Source organism: Callorhinus ursinus, unplaced genomic scaffold, assembly GCF_003265705.2.
Source record: "Callorhinus ursinus isolate GAN/ISIS: 27379988/994484 unplaced genomic scaffold, GSC_fseal_2.0 scaffold15, whole genome shotgun sequence".
Taxonomy (NCBI): Eukaryota; Metazoa; Chordata; class Mammalia; order Carnivora; family Otariidae; genus Callorhinus; species Callorhinus ursinus.
The window spans coordinates 8,089,045-8,104,643 of NW_027397077.1; the positions used below are offsets into that span (position 1 = coordinate 8,089,045).

At 38.7% G+C, this 15,599-nt stretch overlaps 1 protein-coding gene across 3 annotated transcripts in view; it reads right to left on the minus strand.

Moving 5' to 3' along the window:
* The window catches only part of DCAF1 (DDB1 and CUL4 associated factor 1), a 73,555-nt gene that overhangs the window by 10,845 nt on the left and 47,111 nt on the right, over nucleotides 1–15,599 (minus strand). For 2 of the 3 annotated variants that reach the window (XM_073901299.1, XM_025884761.2), the window contains exons 18-22: nucleotides 13,645–13,878; nucleotides 12,974–13,067; nucleotides 12,312–12,416; nucleotides 12,029–12,102; nucleotides 11,391–11,492 (exon numbers count right to left, since the gene is read on the minus strand). In XM_073901299.1, coding sequence (XP_073757400.1) covers nucleotides 11,391–11,492; nucleotides 12,029–12,102; nucleotides 12,312–12,416; nucleotides 12,974–13,067; nucleotides 13,645–13,878 — 609 coding nt within the window. Of the gene's footprint in view, nucleotides 1–11,390; nucleotides 11,493–12,028; nucleotides 12,103–12,311; nucleotides 12,417–12,973; nucleotides 13,068–13,644; nucleotides 13,879–15,599 lie in introns of those variants that run through there. The other variant, XR_012380893.1, reaches the window with a different exon arrangement.

Consider the following 15,599-nt stretch of genomic DNA (forward strand, 5'->3'; position numbering starts at 1 on the left):
TTGTTTTTGCTTTTTTAATTTAAGGTTAACTATAATTAGTTGAAATGTATTGCCTTTTCAAAATCTAGGAACAATGACAATTACTAATCTTAGGTTTTATAATTTTCCTAAAAGCCAACATCAAAGTTGACTGAATTAATTTGTAAAAAAACAACACAGATACCAAAATTCCAATGGATATAAGCTTTGATAAGTGACTGGTTTATCTCTGCTTTCATCAAATGCCTGAAAGGCTGGTGGACTAGCAACCTTAGGAACCAAATATTTATGGATGTCAAATACATCATCTATGTCTTCATTCAACAATATATTGATTCCATTCATCCCTTATTAATCTCCAAACTTAGTGAAACATAAGGGCAAAAGACAACCATTTTTGTGGTATGTAAATTCTATCTTAATAAAGCTTTTTAAATAAAAAAATACTTATATAGGCACTTTATACTGGACCATTTTATCAGGTGGCAGCTGACCATTCATACTCCTAATTTTATTCTGCTAAGGTGAAAAGGCAAATTCAAAGGTGTCAGTCACAGGTGCTGGCATCCCTGAGCCACATAAGTCACACCTGGGACATCTGAGAAGACCTGAGGGCAGATATATAGACTAGGACAAAACTTTGAAAGGCAAATGACTTGTAAGAAAACTAAATCTCTAATTTTAAAATTAGGTGAAGCACACAAAGGAAAGTGAGTTAAAAATAAAATCAAGCTGGCACAGGGAAGAGAGAAATCTAATGGAGATAGTAAATGCTGCAAAACACTACTGCAAGATTCCAGGAGGACATGTGAATCAACAGAATTCAGGATACAAAGGAAATGTGCTTAGATAGATATGGCATATCCCCTAAAACACCTCAAAATCAAAACCAATGGGCGCCTGGGTGGCTCGGTTGGGCGGCTGCCTTTGGCTCAGGTCATGATCCTGGAGTCCCGGGATCGAGTCCCGCATCGGGCTCCCTGCTCGGCGGGGAGTCTGCTTCCCCCTCTGACCCTCCCCTCATGTGCTTTCTCTCTCTCTCATTCTCTCTCTCTCAAATAAAATCTTTAAAAAAAAAAATCATAATCAAAATGCCAAGGGCTTAAGAGTAAAACCAGTTCTCTAAGGAGGTCCTTTAAATATAAAATGCACCAGATAATCCCTAAGGACAGTGCTGTCAGTATGTAATGAAACAAGCCTTGAAATCCAGAAGCAATGCTAACTTACCTACATTGCCTACAAAGACACCTAGTCCCCTCCCAGCTAGAAGCTTTTAGGCTCTTCAATGGACAGGGCCCTAGGGCCACTCGTTAGGGCCCTCCTGAGCCTGCCCCTCTCGACTTTGGCTATCCGTGACAAGAAAGTCTCTCTTTTTCCTTCCTGCACCACAGACTCAGAAGTCCGAACTACTGTACCCAACCCATTTCTAATCTCTTTCTCTCTTAACCTCTCCAAAAGTAAAGTTAAACAGAAGCACAGGAGAAGAATCAAGAAATCCTTTCTCTTAAGTTGTTCCTTTATGGTTGTCTCTTGCTTCCATAGCCAGCCATTAGAAAATTCACCTTTCATCACTTCATGTCTGCAAAAAGAATGAGGCCAACCCCAAAAATAGCAGCCCTAGGGCAATGCTAGCTTCTCTTTTCCTGACCTCCTCCTCAAAGATAATGGTATCACATGGACTGGACCACAGGTGATAGTCCCAAGACTATTATTTCCATTCCCTTGTAAACTGCAAAGATATAGGAGGGTAGGAATAATGGTGTTCATAAATAACTTAAACCCAATTTTTGCTTCAGATTTACAGTACAACATGTAACATCCAAGAAGCCTGAGACAACTGATATGTGGTAATGATCTACAAGTGACAAGGGTAGTGATGAATGAAACCATAGAGGACAAGATGGTCTGTACCACTGTAATATACTGACAAATAGCTCAACGACATCATCTTCTAGATCTATTCAAGGATAAACTACATCACGTTTCATGACAGCTATAGTGGAAAAGAGTGTGCATTAAGGGAGTGGGGGTACTAAGGTAACAAGACGTCACAAGAATAAAAGAACAGACAACAGACAGTATTAAGAAACCAAACCAAGGCAACCATATGACGTTTGGAGGATCTAATACCACTTACAAGCTCTGCTACCAAGAAACACTACCAACATGTACAAGTTAAATAAATAGTACAGCACTCAAGAAAATATGAAGATCCATGTCACAAACAAATCAAAGATCTCAAAGGGCGCCTGAGTGGCTCATTCAGTTAAGTGTCGGATCTTGATCTCAGCTCAGGTCTTGAACTCACGGTTGTGAGTTCAAGTCCCACACTGGGCTCCATGCTAGGCGTGGAGCCTATTAAAAAAAAAAAAAAATCTCAAGTATCCTTCTGAAGACCTCTCCCTTTTACCCATATCTCAGAACTCACATGAGCTTTAAACAATACAGGCTCCTCTCACCCATGAAACCAAAGAGATCACTGAGGACTCTCCAAGCCATGCAGCTGGAAAGCATTAATAGAAATCCCCCTCCACACTAGGGAATCCCTAGTAGCATTGGGTGAAGTGTTTTAAATTCCAGAGCCTAATGGTCCTTTTTAATAAATATGGCATTCAAAAAACCAGGATACTGCTTCTGGTTTCCAGTGTGGCATGTGAGCTGAAAGTCACCATCCTTAACAAAACACCGAACAAACTGAAAAATCAACAACTCTTTTTAGATCTGACAGAGAGATGGGGTCACAGGGGCATCATTGCCCCCAAAACTAAAGACACCAACAAGAAAATGCAGAATATTGCAACTTGTCAGAGCATAAACCCAAAAGGATAAACCTCCATAGGAACCAATGCCAAGGTTGGGAAACCTGTACTGTAATTCACAAATTGCTAGACACAATTCTGAGGATAAATCTTAAGAAAAACTCCAGGGGGACCAAGTCATCAGGGCCCCCACACTTTCGTGAGTTTGACCTCCAGGAACGTGATCAGGTTCTCACAGTGAGTATCTGAGAAAAATCGCTTTGGGCTTCCCACAGCGGGGCGGGGGGGGATGCCAATTTGAAATAATTCTGTTCTTAACAAGGCCTGCCCTCAGGAGAAACTATTTAACCACAGCCTAACCCGCTGGGACATTATCAGAGCCTAACTGACCTGAAGGAAGGGAAATACCCAACTCTAGTCCACTCTAGCCACCCTGTTCCTCCAAAAGGGGATGGAAAAAATTCAGAAGCATGTCTGAAGCTCACAGTACAGAGGTATAGATTCACTAAAACACTGAGCCCTACTTATAGGATTATAAAACACTTCCCTTCCCCCACACCTTGCCACCACATTACTAAAGGCCAATTTACAGCAGTTCTTTTTACCCAGCACACCATATCCAGCTATCAAGAAAAAAATTACAGGGCGCCTGCCTGGCTCGCTCGTTGGAGCATGCGACTCTTGATCTCTGGGTTGTGAGTTTGAGCCCCAGTCATCATACACACACATTGGGTGTAGAGACTGCTTAAAAATAAAATCTTTGAAAAAAAATTACAAGACCTACTAAAAGGAAAAAACACAGTTTGAAGAGACAGAGCAAGCACTGGAACCAGACTTAGATATGGCAGGGGTTATCAGACCAGGAATTTAAAACAACCATGATCAAGATGCTAAGGGAGCTCTCTAATGGATAAACTGGACAGCATGCAAGAAGAGAAAGGCAATGGGAGCAGAGAGATGGAAATTTGAAGAAAGAACCAAAAAGAAATACTGTTAATTAAAAACACTGTGACAGAAATGAAGAAAGGCTTGTAGACTGTACATAGCTAAGAAAAGAATCTCAGTGCCTGAGGATATCTCAAAAGACACCACCAAAACTGAAAAGCAGAAAGAACAAAGACTGAAAAACAGAAAATATCCAAGAACTTTGCGATCAGTACAAAAGGTATAACATACACATAACAGGAATTCTAGAAGGAAGAGAAAAAAAGAAGAAATATTTGAGGGCAACTGGGTGGCTCAGTCAGTTAAGCGTCTGACTCTTGATTTTGCCTAGGTCATGATCTCAGGGTTGTGGGATCGAGCCTCATGTCGGGCCCCACGCTGGGCCATGGAGTCTGCTTAAGATTCTCTCTCCTCCATCTCCCTCTCCCACCACAGAAAGAAGAAAGGAAAGAAAGGAAAGAAAGGAAGGAAAGGAAGGAAAGGAAGAAAGGAAAGAAAGGAAAGAAAGGAAAGAAAGGAAAGAAAGGAAAGAAAGGAAAGAAAGAAAGGAAAGAAAGAAAGAAAGAAAGAAAAAAAAGAAAAGAAAAAGAAAAGAAAGAAAAAAAGAAAGAGAAAAAGAAAGAAAAGAAAGAAAGAAAGAAAAAGATGAAATATTTGAATCAATGATGACTGAAAATGTTGTCAAAATTAATGTTAGACACCACACCACAGATCCAGGAAGCTCTAAGAACACTGAGCAAGATAAATGCCCCCCAAAAACCTAAACACAGGCACATCATTTTCAAACTACAGAAAATCAAAGATTAAAAAAAAAAAAATCCTTAAAGAAGCCAGAGGGGGAAAAGACCTTACCTAAAGAGGAAAAAAGATAAAAATTGTACAACCCATCTCCTTAGAAACCATGCAAGCAAGGAGAGAGGGAAGTGAAATACTTAAAATGTTGAGAGACAAAAATCACCAACTTAGAATTTCATAACCCTGTCCTGTGAAAGTATCCTTCAAAAGTGGAGAAATAAACTCTTCTTCAGACAAAAATTGAGGGCATTTGCTGCCAGTAGACCTATCTTGCAAGAAATGTTAAAGGAAATTCTTCAGAGGGAAGGATAATGATCAAGGTCAGAAACTCCAATCTATATAAAAGAAGAGCAGTGGAGAAGGAACCAGTAAAGGTAGAATAAACATTTTATTTTTATTTAAGATTTTACTTATTTATTTTGAGAGAAAGAGCGAGCATGCATGTAAGCACGAGCAGGAGGGTGGGGCAAAGGGGAGGGAGAAGCAGACTCTCCACTGAGCAAGGACCCTGACTCGGGGCTCAATCCCAGGACCCTGAGATCACGACCTGAGCAGAAGGCAGATGCTTAACCAACAGGGCCACCCAGGCGCCCCTATTTTTCTTAGTGGATCTTTATACAGTAACAGTTTATCCAAAATAACACCAATAATGTGTGATTATATATGATTACGTATATGTATATATGTACATGTACTTATGTGTGCTTATACATAAGTAAAATTAAAGACAGCAATAAAACAAGGGAAAGGAGAGAAGAATTGGGATTATTCTATCATAAGGTACTTATACTACTGTAAAGAGGTAGTGTCACTTGAAAATGGACTTGGATTACTTGTAAAGGTATATATATAGCAAACTCTAGGACAACCACCAAAAAAAGTATAATTAATATGCTAACAAAGAAGACAGTAGAATCCTAGAAAAATAATTAAAACCACAAAAAGCATATAAAGAGTAGCAGACAAAAACAGGAACAAAAAACAAGGGAAACAAATAAAAATCAGTAACAAGTACAGAAATGAAGCCAACTATACCAATAATCACTTAGAATGTCAATACTCCAAATACATCAATTAAAAGACATCAATATGGATCAAGAAACTAGGCCCAACCACATGTTGTCCACTAGAAAGCCACTTTAAATATAAAGACACATACAGATTAAAAATAAATGCATGGAGGGGCACCTGGGTGGCTCAGTCGTTAAGCGTCTGCCTTCAGCTCAGGTCAGGATCCCAGGGTCCTGGGATCAAGCCCTGCATCAGTGGGGAGCCTGCTTCTACCTCTCCCTCTGCCTGCTGCCCCCCTATTTGTGCTCACTCTCTCCCTGTCAAATAAATAAAATCTTTAAAATAAATGAATGAATGAATGAATGAATGCATGGAGAAAGATACCATGCTAACATGAATTAAAGAAAGCCAAGATAACTATATTACTTTCAGACAAAGCACACTTCAGACCAAGGAAAGCTATCAGGAATAAAGAAGGGCATTATATGATGATAAAGGGGTCAATTTTCCAAGGAAACATAACAATCCTTATCATACATGTGCCTAACAACAGAGCATCAAAATACAGGAGGCAGAAACTGACAGAACAGATGAATCCACTTATTTTAATTGGAGACTTCAATACCCCTCTATCAGAAATGAAAAGATACAGGGGGCGCCTAAGTGGCTCAGTTGCTTAAGCATCCGACTCTTGATTTCAGCTCAGGTCATGATCTCGGGGTCCTGGGATTGAGCCCTACATCGGGCTCCAAGCTTAGGATGGAGTCTGTTTGTCCCTCTCCCTCTGCTCCTCCCCAGCTCATGCTCTCTTTCTCTCTCTCTCAAATAAATAAATAAAATCTTGAAAGAAAGAAAGAAAGAAAGGGAAAGATACAGCAGGCAGAAAATCAGTAACGACATAGTTGAAGTGATCAAACCATCAATCAACTGAGTATAGTGGACATCTATAGACTACTTTGTCCAACAACTCAATACACATTCTTCTCAAAGTCACATGAAACATTCACCAAGATAGACACATTCTAGGCCATAAAGCACACCTTAACAAATTTAAAATAGAAATCATATAATGTTTGTTCTCAGACCACAATGGCATTAAAACTAAAAACCAGTAATAGAAATACAGCTAGAAAACCCCAAATACTTGGAGATTAAACAACACACTTCTGAATAGCATGAGTCAAAGGAATCTCAAAAAATACTTTGAACTAAAGGAAAATGAACACACACTTATAAAATTTGTGGGGTGCAGTGAAAGCAGTGCATAGAGGGAAATTTATAGCACTGAATGCATATCATTAGAAAAGAATAAAGACCTAAATTCAGTTAGCTAAACTTCCACCTTAGAAAACTAGAAATAGAAGAGCAAATCAAATCCAAAGCAAGCAGAAGAAAAGTAATAGAAATAGAGATCAATGAAATTGAAAACAGGAAATTAATAGAGAAAATCATGCAGTCAAAAGCTGGTTCTTTAAAAAGACTGATAAAATTAGGGGCACCGGGGTGGCTCAGTCAGTTAAGTGTCTGCCTTCGGCTCAGGTCATGATCCCAGGGTGCTGGGATTGAGCCCTGGGTCAGGCTCCCTGCTCAGTGGGAATCCTGCTTCTCCCTCTCCCTCTGCCCCTCCCCTGCTCGAGCTCTCTCTCGTTATCTTTCTCTCTCTCAAATAAATAAATAAAATCTTAAAAGAAAAAAAAGATTGATAAAATTGATAAGCTTCTAGCCAGGCTAAGGAAAAAAAAAAGGGACACAAATTACTAATATCAGAAATGAAGGTGGGGACACATCACTATAGATCCCATGGACATTAAAGAGATAAAAGAATTCTGGGGCACCTGGTGGCTCAGTCACTTGCGCTCAGCTTGGCCTCAGCTCAGGTCATGATCTCAGGGTCGTGGAACCGAGCCCCAAGTCGGGCTCCACACCCCACTGCCCTTCCCCCTGCTCACACATGTGTACTCTCCCTCTCTCTCAAATAAATAAATCAAATCTTTAAAAAAATTTTTTTAAAGGATAAAAGAATTCTATGAACTGTATGCCCACAAATTTGATAACCTAGATGAAACAGACCAACTCGTTGAAAGACAGACACCATTTGCCAAAATGCACAGACGATCTGAATAGGCCTTTAGCTATTAAAGAAACTTAATCAATAATTAATAACCTTCCAAAACAGAAAGCACCAGGCCCACATGGATTCACTGATGAATTCTACTAAACATAAAAAAAATATATCAATTCTCTAAAATCTCTTCTAGAAGACAGAAAGCGGATGAAATACTTCCTCCTTCATCATATAAGCCCAGCACTATTCTAATACCAACTCCAAGATATTACAGTAGTACCCCCCTCCTTATCCAACAGGGATATGTTCCAAGACATCCCACCCCCAGTGGATGCCTGAAACTGAGGACAGTACCAAATCCTATATATATTTTTGCTATACATGCATGCCTATGATAAAGTTTAGTTTGTAAATTAGGCACAGTAAGAGATTAAAATAACATATGTGAATATGGTCTCTCTTTCAAAATCTGATTGTATTGTACTCACCCTTCTTCTTGTGATGATGTGAGATGGTAAAATACCTACATGATAAAATGCAGTGAGGTGAATGAGGCACTGTGATATAGGCTACTACTGACCTTCTGACCATACATTAGAAAGAGGACCATCTGTTCCCAGACTGGAGTTGACTGCAGTTAACTGAAACCACAGAAAGTGAAACTACAGATGGGGGACTGGTGGGGGACGGAAGGGGGACTACTGCACAAGAAATGAAAACTATAGTCCAACATCTCTCATGAACACAGATGTAAAAATCCTCAACAAAATATTAGCAAATCATATTGCACACTGTATACAAAGAATTACACAAAACAAACCAATAGGATGTATTACAGCTATGCAAGGTTGGTTCACATTTTAGAATCAAGTAATGTCATTCATTACTTCAACAGGCTAAAGAAAAAAGATCACATCAACAGATTCAGAAAAAGACTAACAAAACCCAACACCCATAACTAAAAACTCTGAGTAAAATAGGAATGGAGGGGAACTTCTTCAACTAGATAAAGAACATCTATCTATAAAGAAACCACAGCTAACAATATACTTAATGGTGAGAAACTCAAAACTTTCCTAAGCTCAGAATCAAGATCACTGCTTTTCAACATCATACTGGAAGTCCTAGCTACTACAGTAAGACAAGAACAGGAAAAAAAAGGGTACGGACTGGGAAGGAAGAAATAAAACTGTCTTTGTTTGCAGACGATATGACTGTCTATGCAGAAAATCCCTAAGAATTGATAATGAAAACCGGATTAAGCAATTATAGCAGTGCTGCAGGACACAAAGTTAATTCACAATCTTTCCTATATAACAGCTTTCCTGCACACCAGCAATGAACAAGTGGAAACTAAAATTAAAAACACAGTATCATTTACATTAGCCCCACCTCTCAAAATTAAAAGATCTGTAGGAAGAACACTACATTACTCTGATGAAAGAAACCAAAGAATTAAATAAATGAAGAGAGCCCATGTTCATGGACAGGAAGACTCAATATTGTCAAGATGTCAGATCTTCCTAACCTGATCTATAAATTCAATGCACTCCCTTTCAAAATCCCAGCAAGTTATGTTGTAGATATCAACAAACCCATTCAAAAGTTTATATGGAGAAGCAAACAACCCAGAATGGTCAACACAATACTGAAGGAGAACAAAGTTGGAGGACTGACACTACACAACTTCAAAGCTTACTATAAAGTGACAGTAACCAAGCCAGTGAGGTATTGAAGAATGTAGACAGATCAATAGAACAGTAGAGAACCTAGAAATAGATCCACATAAAACAGTCAAGTGAGGGTGCCTGGGTGGCTCAGTCAGTTAAGTCTCCAACTCTTGATTTCAGCTCAAATCATGATCTCAGGGTCATGAGATAGAGCCCTGTGTCAGGCTCCACGTGGGACATGGAGCCTGCTTCAGATTCTTTCCCTCTCCTTCTAACCCTTCCTCCCCCCCAAAATAGTCAACTGATCCTTGACAAAGGAGCAGAGGCAATACAATGGGAAAAAAGTCTTCAACAAATGGTATTTAAATTGGACATCTACAAGCAAAAAAAAAAAATGAATCAATAAACCTAGACACAGACCTTACACCCTTCACAAAAATTAACTCAAAAAGAATCACAGACCTAAGTGTGAAATGCAAAACTATAAAACTCCTAAAAAATAACAGGAGAAAATTTGATGACCTTGAGTTTGAAAACTTTTTAGATGCAACCACAATTCATGAAAGAAATAATTGATAAGCTAGACTTCATGAAGACAAAAACTTCTGCTCTGTGAAAGACACTGTCAAGAGAATGAAAAGATAAGCCACAAACTAAGATGAAATATTTGCAAATAACATATCAGATAAAGGACTATTAGCCAAAATATTCAAAGAACTCTTAAAACTCAATAAAAACAAAACAAACAAAAAAAACTCAATAAAAACACAAGCAACCCAACTTAAAAATAAGCCAATGACTTTGACACCTCACCAAAGAAGATCTATAAATGGCAAATACGCATATAGAAAGATGCTCCACAAGATATGTCATCAGGGAGATGCAAATTAAAATAACAATGAGAGCCTTCCACTTAGAAAGAAGCTTCCTGAAGTGGGGGAGGAGCCCAGAGGGATTGTGGAGAAAGTCTCCTTCCTTTTGGTCTGGTACCAGCCATCAGGAAGGGTGTCAACAGGCTCAGTTAAATCATTTTCATCAGAAAATATTTGTAGCAGGCTCATAAGACTGCAAGACCTTAGTTCCTTTCTACTCCAAAAAATCAAACGACACATTTTGATTATGTGTAGCGGTTGTTCAACTAAAAGAATGTCTATTAATTTTTTAATTTAATTAAATAGTGATATATATATATATATATATATATACTACTACATACCTATTAGAATGTCCAAAATCCAAAACACTGACAACACCAAATGCTGGCAAGGATGTGAAACAACAAGAATTCTCGTGAAAATGCAAAATGGTATACAGCCTCTTTGGCAGTTTGTCATTTTCTTATGAAATTAAATATAACTCTTCCCATATAATCTAGCAACAGCACTCCTTAGTATTTACCCAAAGGAGTTGAAATTTATGTCCACAGAAAAGCCTATACATGGATGTTTATAGGAGCTTTATGCATAGAGAATGTGGTGTGAGCCCAGCTGACAGGAAAGATCTGCTGAAAGTCAGAAGTTTAAGAAACACTTCAGAATGGATAGTGACACACCACATAGGCAAGCACCTAGACTATGACCATAACTTAAAATTCCCTATGGAAAAAAACTAAGATTCTGTGAGACATACTATCTACCCACATTAAATAAATGTTTAATTTCCAAAAGCGTCAAAATCTTCTTTACTTATAAGCTCCAATCCATTACTGTGAAAAGAGACTATGCCATAAAACTGAGAAAATGCAAACCAGACCTTTATAAAGCTTAAGCCATTTCTAAGACCCATCTCAGCAAACTGACTTTTCTGTTTTGTACTGACACTGGGAATATGAGGGCTGCTCTTTCTGAAGCCACACAGGGCACTGGTCCCAAAAGTGAGTTCAAGAAAACCTCCAAAACAATTTCTGAGATTGCTAACATCCAAATTAATCTACAAATGGAACTCACAGTACCATCAGGTACTGGAGTTAAAGTTTTATAATAACAAAAATCTGCTTTCTTCTGAGTTTTAGTTATTTTAGTAATTTTATGAATGATATGCCTGCAGAATATGCCGACAGGTAGCAAAGGCTGATACTAAAAAATCTTTATAGCAAAAAGCAGCAGAGCATAACATATTGTTTTATAAAGCACTGTTCAGCAACAAGAAATCTCAAAGACCACTGACCTGGTCCTCCTCTTCATCCTCATCCTCAGCCAAACGCTGCCTGCCCACTTCATACAGCCTGCACACTGTGTCCATATTCAGAGCATCCATGCTGCCTTGGTTCTGAAAAAGAATACCCAGTCCACAAAGAGCAGTTAGTTTTCAGAAGGCCCACATCTACATCTCAGTTATGACTGGCACCCATGCACTTTGACCCTACAACTGTCAAAGCTTCTAATACCCAAAATTCTTGAACTCACTCTGAAAATGTTATGCCTGGGACACAGAAAGGGAAAGAAAGCAGGATGAGAAGGCTGATCCCAGAGCAAGGGATACAGGCAAAAGAGAGACCACCATCCTTGGAATGAACTGTCTTGCTCTGGCAAGAGGTACAGGCTCCTCTAAGAAAGGGGTGACAGTGAATCCAAGATATTAGAAGATGGGACGGATTGTCCATGTTGTTTTAAATTGGGATTTCCTTATTATTTCTCTTACAATATATATCTCCCCATCAAATGAGTAGGTTATCAATAACCACTTTCGGAAATGCAACAACTTTAAAACATACCTTAGATCACCTTAAAAATGCCTGCAGTATAACTTGAAAATGATCCTAAAGATCAGAACAAAACAGCAGGGTTTCTGCTGGTTCCCTTTACCTCAATGACAGCAAGATAGCAGTCTTTGGTGTCTGTACACAGGTCAAAGATGTTCCGTTTCACATCAATGGTTGCTGGAAAACAGAATGTGACAAGATTCAGGACTTGACTATTGTTATGACCTTAAAACCAGCTCTTCCTCTAAAGGAATTTCAAGGTGATTGTTCATAACTATTTCCATAACTTCTTCACCTTTCAGTGAAAAATTACAGAAAAGGGATGATCTTAAGTAAGGAAAACCAAAACATAACAAAACGAACAATGTCGGCTCCTTCATGCTTACCTATAGGTTTGTAGTCGGTTGCATTAAATGTTCGGAAGGATGATCCAAATGGGCTTTTCATCCTCTCTTCCATTAAGTCATCTTCATCATCTGCCTGCAGCATAGCTAATTGGGAGGAAGAGGGAAAGGGAGCCAAGGAGCAAAACACTATTAGAAATCAGAAACATCCCTTATTCACAAGTGCAGAAATATTAATGGACAGTCAAGACTTCAGTTTCCTTGTAGCAGATTCACTCATCTAGTTAGTTCCTCTCGATGCATCCTCCTTGCATACCCCAAACGGTATCCTCAACCTCTCATCTAGCTCTCAACAAGTATTACAGCTAAAGGCTCACAACCTCACAAGACCACAAATGCAAAGATTCTTCAAGTTCATAATGAGATTGAGAGGATGATGATACAGATGGGAAATTAATGCATGAAATTTCTTTCTATGCAAGATTTACTTGTTATCTTCAAAGCCAGTGGCCTTTCACCCTAAATCAACATTATTTTCACCAACAAACTTTGTCACCATCTGTGCTATCATTTTATCTTTTATGTTACAACCTTTAAACGCTTTCCAATTCACATTTGAGAGACGTTTCCAAACAAAAAGTATCAAATTAATGAGAGGAAAGAGAAGGGAGAAAAATAATGTAGAAAAGTAAAAAGTTTATTACCTCCATACATCACTGTCCCCGTGTGGTTAAACACCACACGACACTGATCCAGAGCAGGAACTGTGTGTAAAAGATGGAAAGTGCGAAGATCCCACTAGGAAGAGGGCGGTCAAGGAATAAAACCTATCTTATACAAAATTTCTTAGGCAACCTCACTGGGGAAATTCAGAAATGTCACTTTTTTCCCCTCCTGTGAGATATGAATGCTTTAAAGGTAAGCTTTTTTAAAGGTAAAATAAAAATGCTTTCAGAGTAGAACAAAAGCATGTAGAATGTATATTACAGAATAATGTCCCTGAAAATCTCCTATGATATCCTCATATACGTGAAAGCGACATGAATTCCCATCCTCTCAATAGTAACACTTCATTTTACTCTTATGTCTAGCAATTGCTTTCTGTAGTGCAAAAGTAAAATCCTTCTGAAGACATAAAAGCCAATTTAATATATGAAGAAGCACAAGGCACGAATCTGGTCACTCTTCTCAATACAAAGAAAAACATGCTAGTCAAAGTCATTGGTAATTATCAACCATTGGAGATTAACACTTCAAAGGAGAGGCACCTAATTATTACCTGTGTGGATACTTTAATAGGATGTTGGCAGAAAGATTATTTCTGCATCACAAACCAGCTAACAAATGGAAAGTAAGACACAGGTGTAAAGGATACAATCTCAGTATTAATGATGACCTCCAGTCCATTTGGATGGAAAACGCCACTGATGTTCATGTTGAACTTGTCAAACTTGTGGATGGCCTGTGCAGAGCGGACATCCCAGAGGACGCCATCATTTAAGACAAGATCATCTGTAGGATTAAAGGTGGCACAGTTCCTCTTGTAGTTGTTGGCAAGATCTGGGTTAAACAGAGTCAACAGCTTGTTGCCAGTCTGAATATCATAAATCTTTAGAGAAGAAGGGGTGGGAAGAGAAAAATCAGACCAATCCATCCGTTGACAATTCAAAGAGAAGCTGTCTAAATATCTCTCCATGCTTTCCAAATCCCACCAAAATCATGAAAGCCTTAATATTATAGAATACCTGAAAAGTAGGAAGACTACACCAATCCAAGCAAAGTTTAAGTGCTGTGGTTCCCATTCAAGGTTTGAAAAGTCTCTTTCCCACAAGAAAATGAAAAAAGAGGGGCGCCTGGGTGGCTCAGTCATTAAGCGTCTGCCTTCGGCTCAGGTCATGATCCCAGGGTCCTGGGATCAAGCCCCGCATCGGGCTCCCTGCTCTGAGGGAAGCCTGCTTCTCCCTCTCCCTCTCCCCCTACTTGTGTTCCCTCTCTCGCTGTGTCTCTCTCTGTCAAATAAATAAATAAAATCTTAAAAAAAAAGAAAATGAAAAAAGAGATCCCAATAAAGATAAGAAAACCCTCTTCTACCCCTACCCCTTTCAAGAAACAGAAAATGTTTCTACAATTGAAATGGAGAAATTCATATGGATTGACCAATGATTACCCATGGAAACTAATAAAGGGCCACTTTTTGGAGAAAGGCATCAATCAAATTCCCCTTTCTCCTTAAAAATCTCCCAATATTATAGCCCTACAATACTAAAAGTTCCAAAGTCTACAATGTACAACCCATGCAGAGACCAGATCTTTCCCATCAGCTTACACATATGCTGTAATATTTTCAATCTTTAAAAAAAAAAAATCCTCCTTTAATATAGGAACAAATAAGGAGACACCACAAGAAAACAAACAAATTGAGATCATGGGACAAGACAACTAGCCTGGTCTCTTCAAAAGTCAATGTCATGAAAACTGGAGAAATGGTTCTTGGCTTTAAAACATTAGTGAGACATACAACCAAATGCAATATGTGACTCTTGGCTGGATCCTGGTTCAAAAAAAACAAAAAGCATTTGAAACCAAACACATCAGGAACAATGGGGAAAACTGAATATGGAATGGATATCAGATGATATTTGGGAATTACTATAAATTTTCTTACATTTGATAACAGAGTGCGATTATGTAGTAAAATGTCCTTATTGCTAGAATATGCATGCTGTAAGACTCAGAGATAAAATGCCATGATATCTGCAACTTACTTTTTTAAATGATTCAGAAATACATACATAAATATTTAGACAGAAAGAAAATGGCAAAACATTACACCGCTGAATCTAGGTGGTAGGTATATGGACTACTCTTTCAACTTTATGTATTTTAACATTTTCAAATGAACAGTTTGAGAGAAACCCTCCCTTCACAACCCCATGTTTCCCACACACCCCTTCCAGCTACTACACCCCAATTCTCTGCTTTTTCAGCAAAAACACTTCAGAAAATTTGTGTCTACTGTCTCCACTTCCCTGTTCTCTCATGAACCTACTCCAATCAGACTGTCACCCTGGTGCATAGAACTAGCTCTTCATGTGGTTAACAATAAGCTCCACATTGTTCAATCAAAAGTACCTCTCAATTCTCATCTTATATACCCATCAGTAGTTTCTGACTCAGCTGATCAAGTATTCCTTAAAAAGATCTTCCCTTGCCTTCTGTGGCACATCTTTTTCCTAAGGTCTCCTGCTGCCTTACTGGCCATTCTTCTTGGTCTCCCTCCCAAGTCCCTCCTCATATGGCAAATCTGAAATATTGACACATGTCAGGACT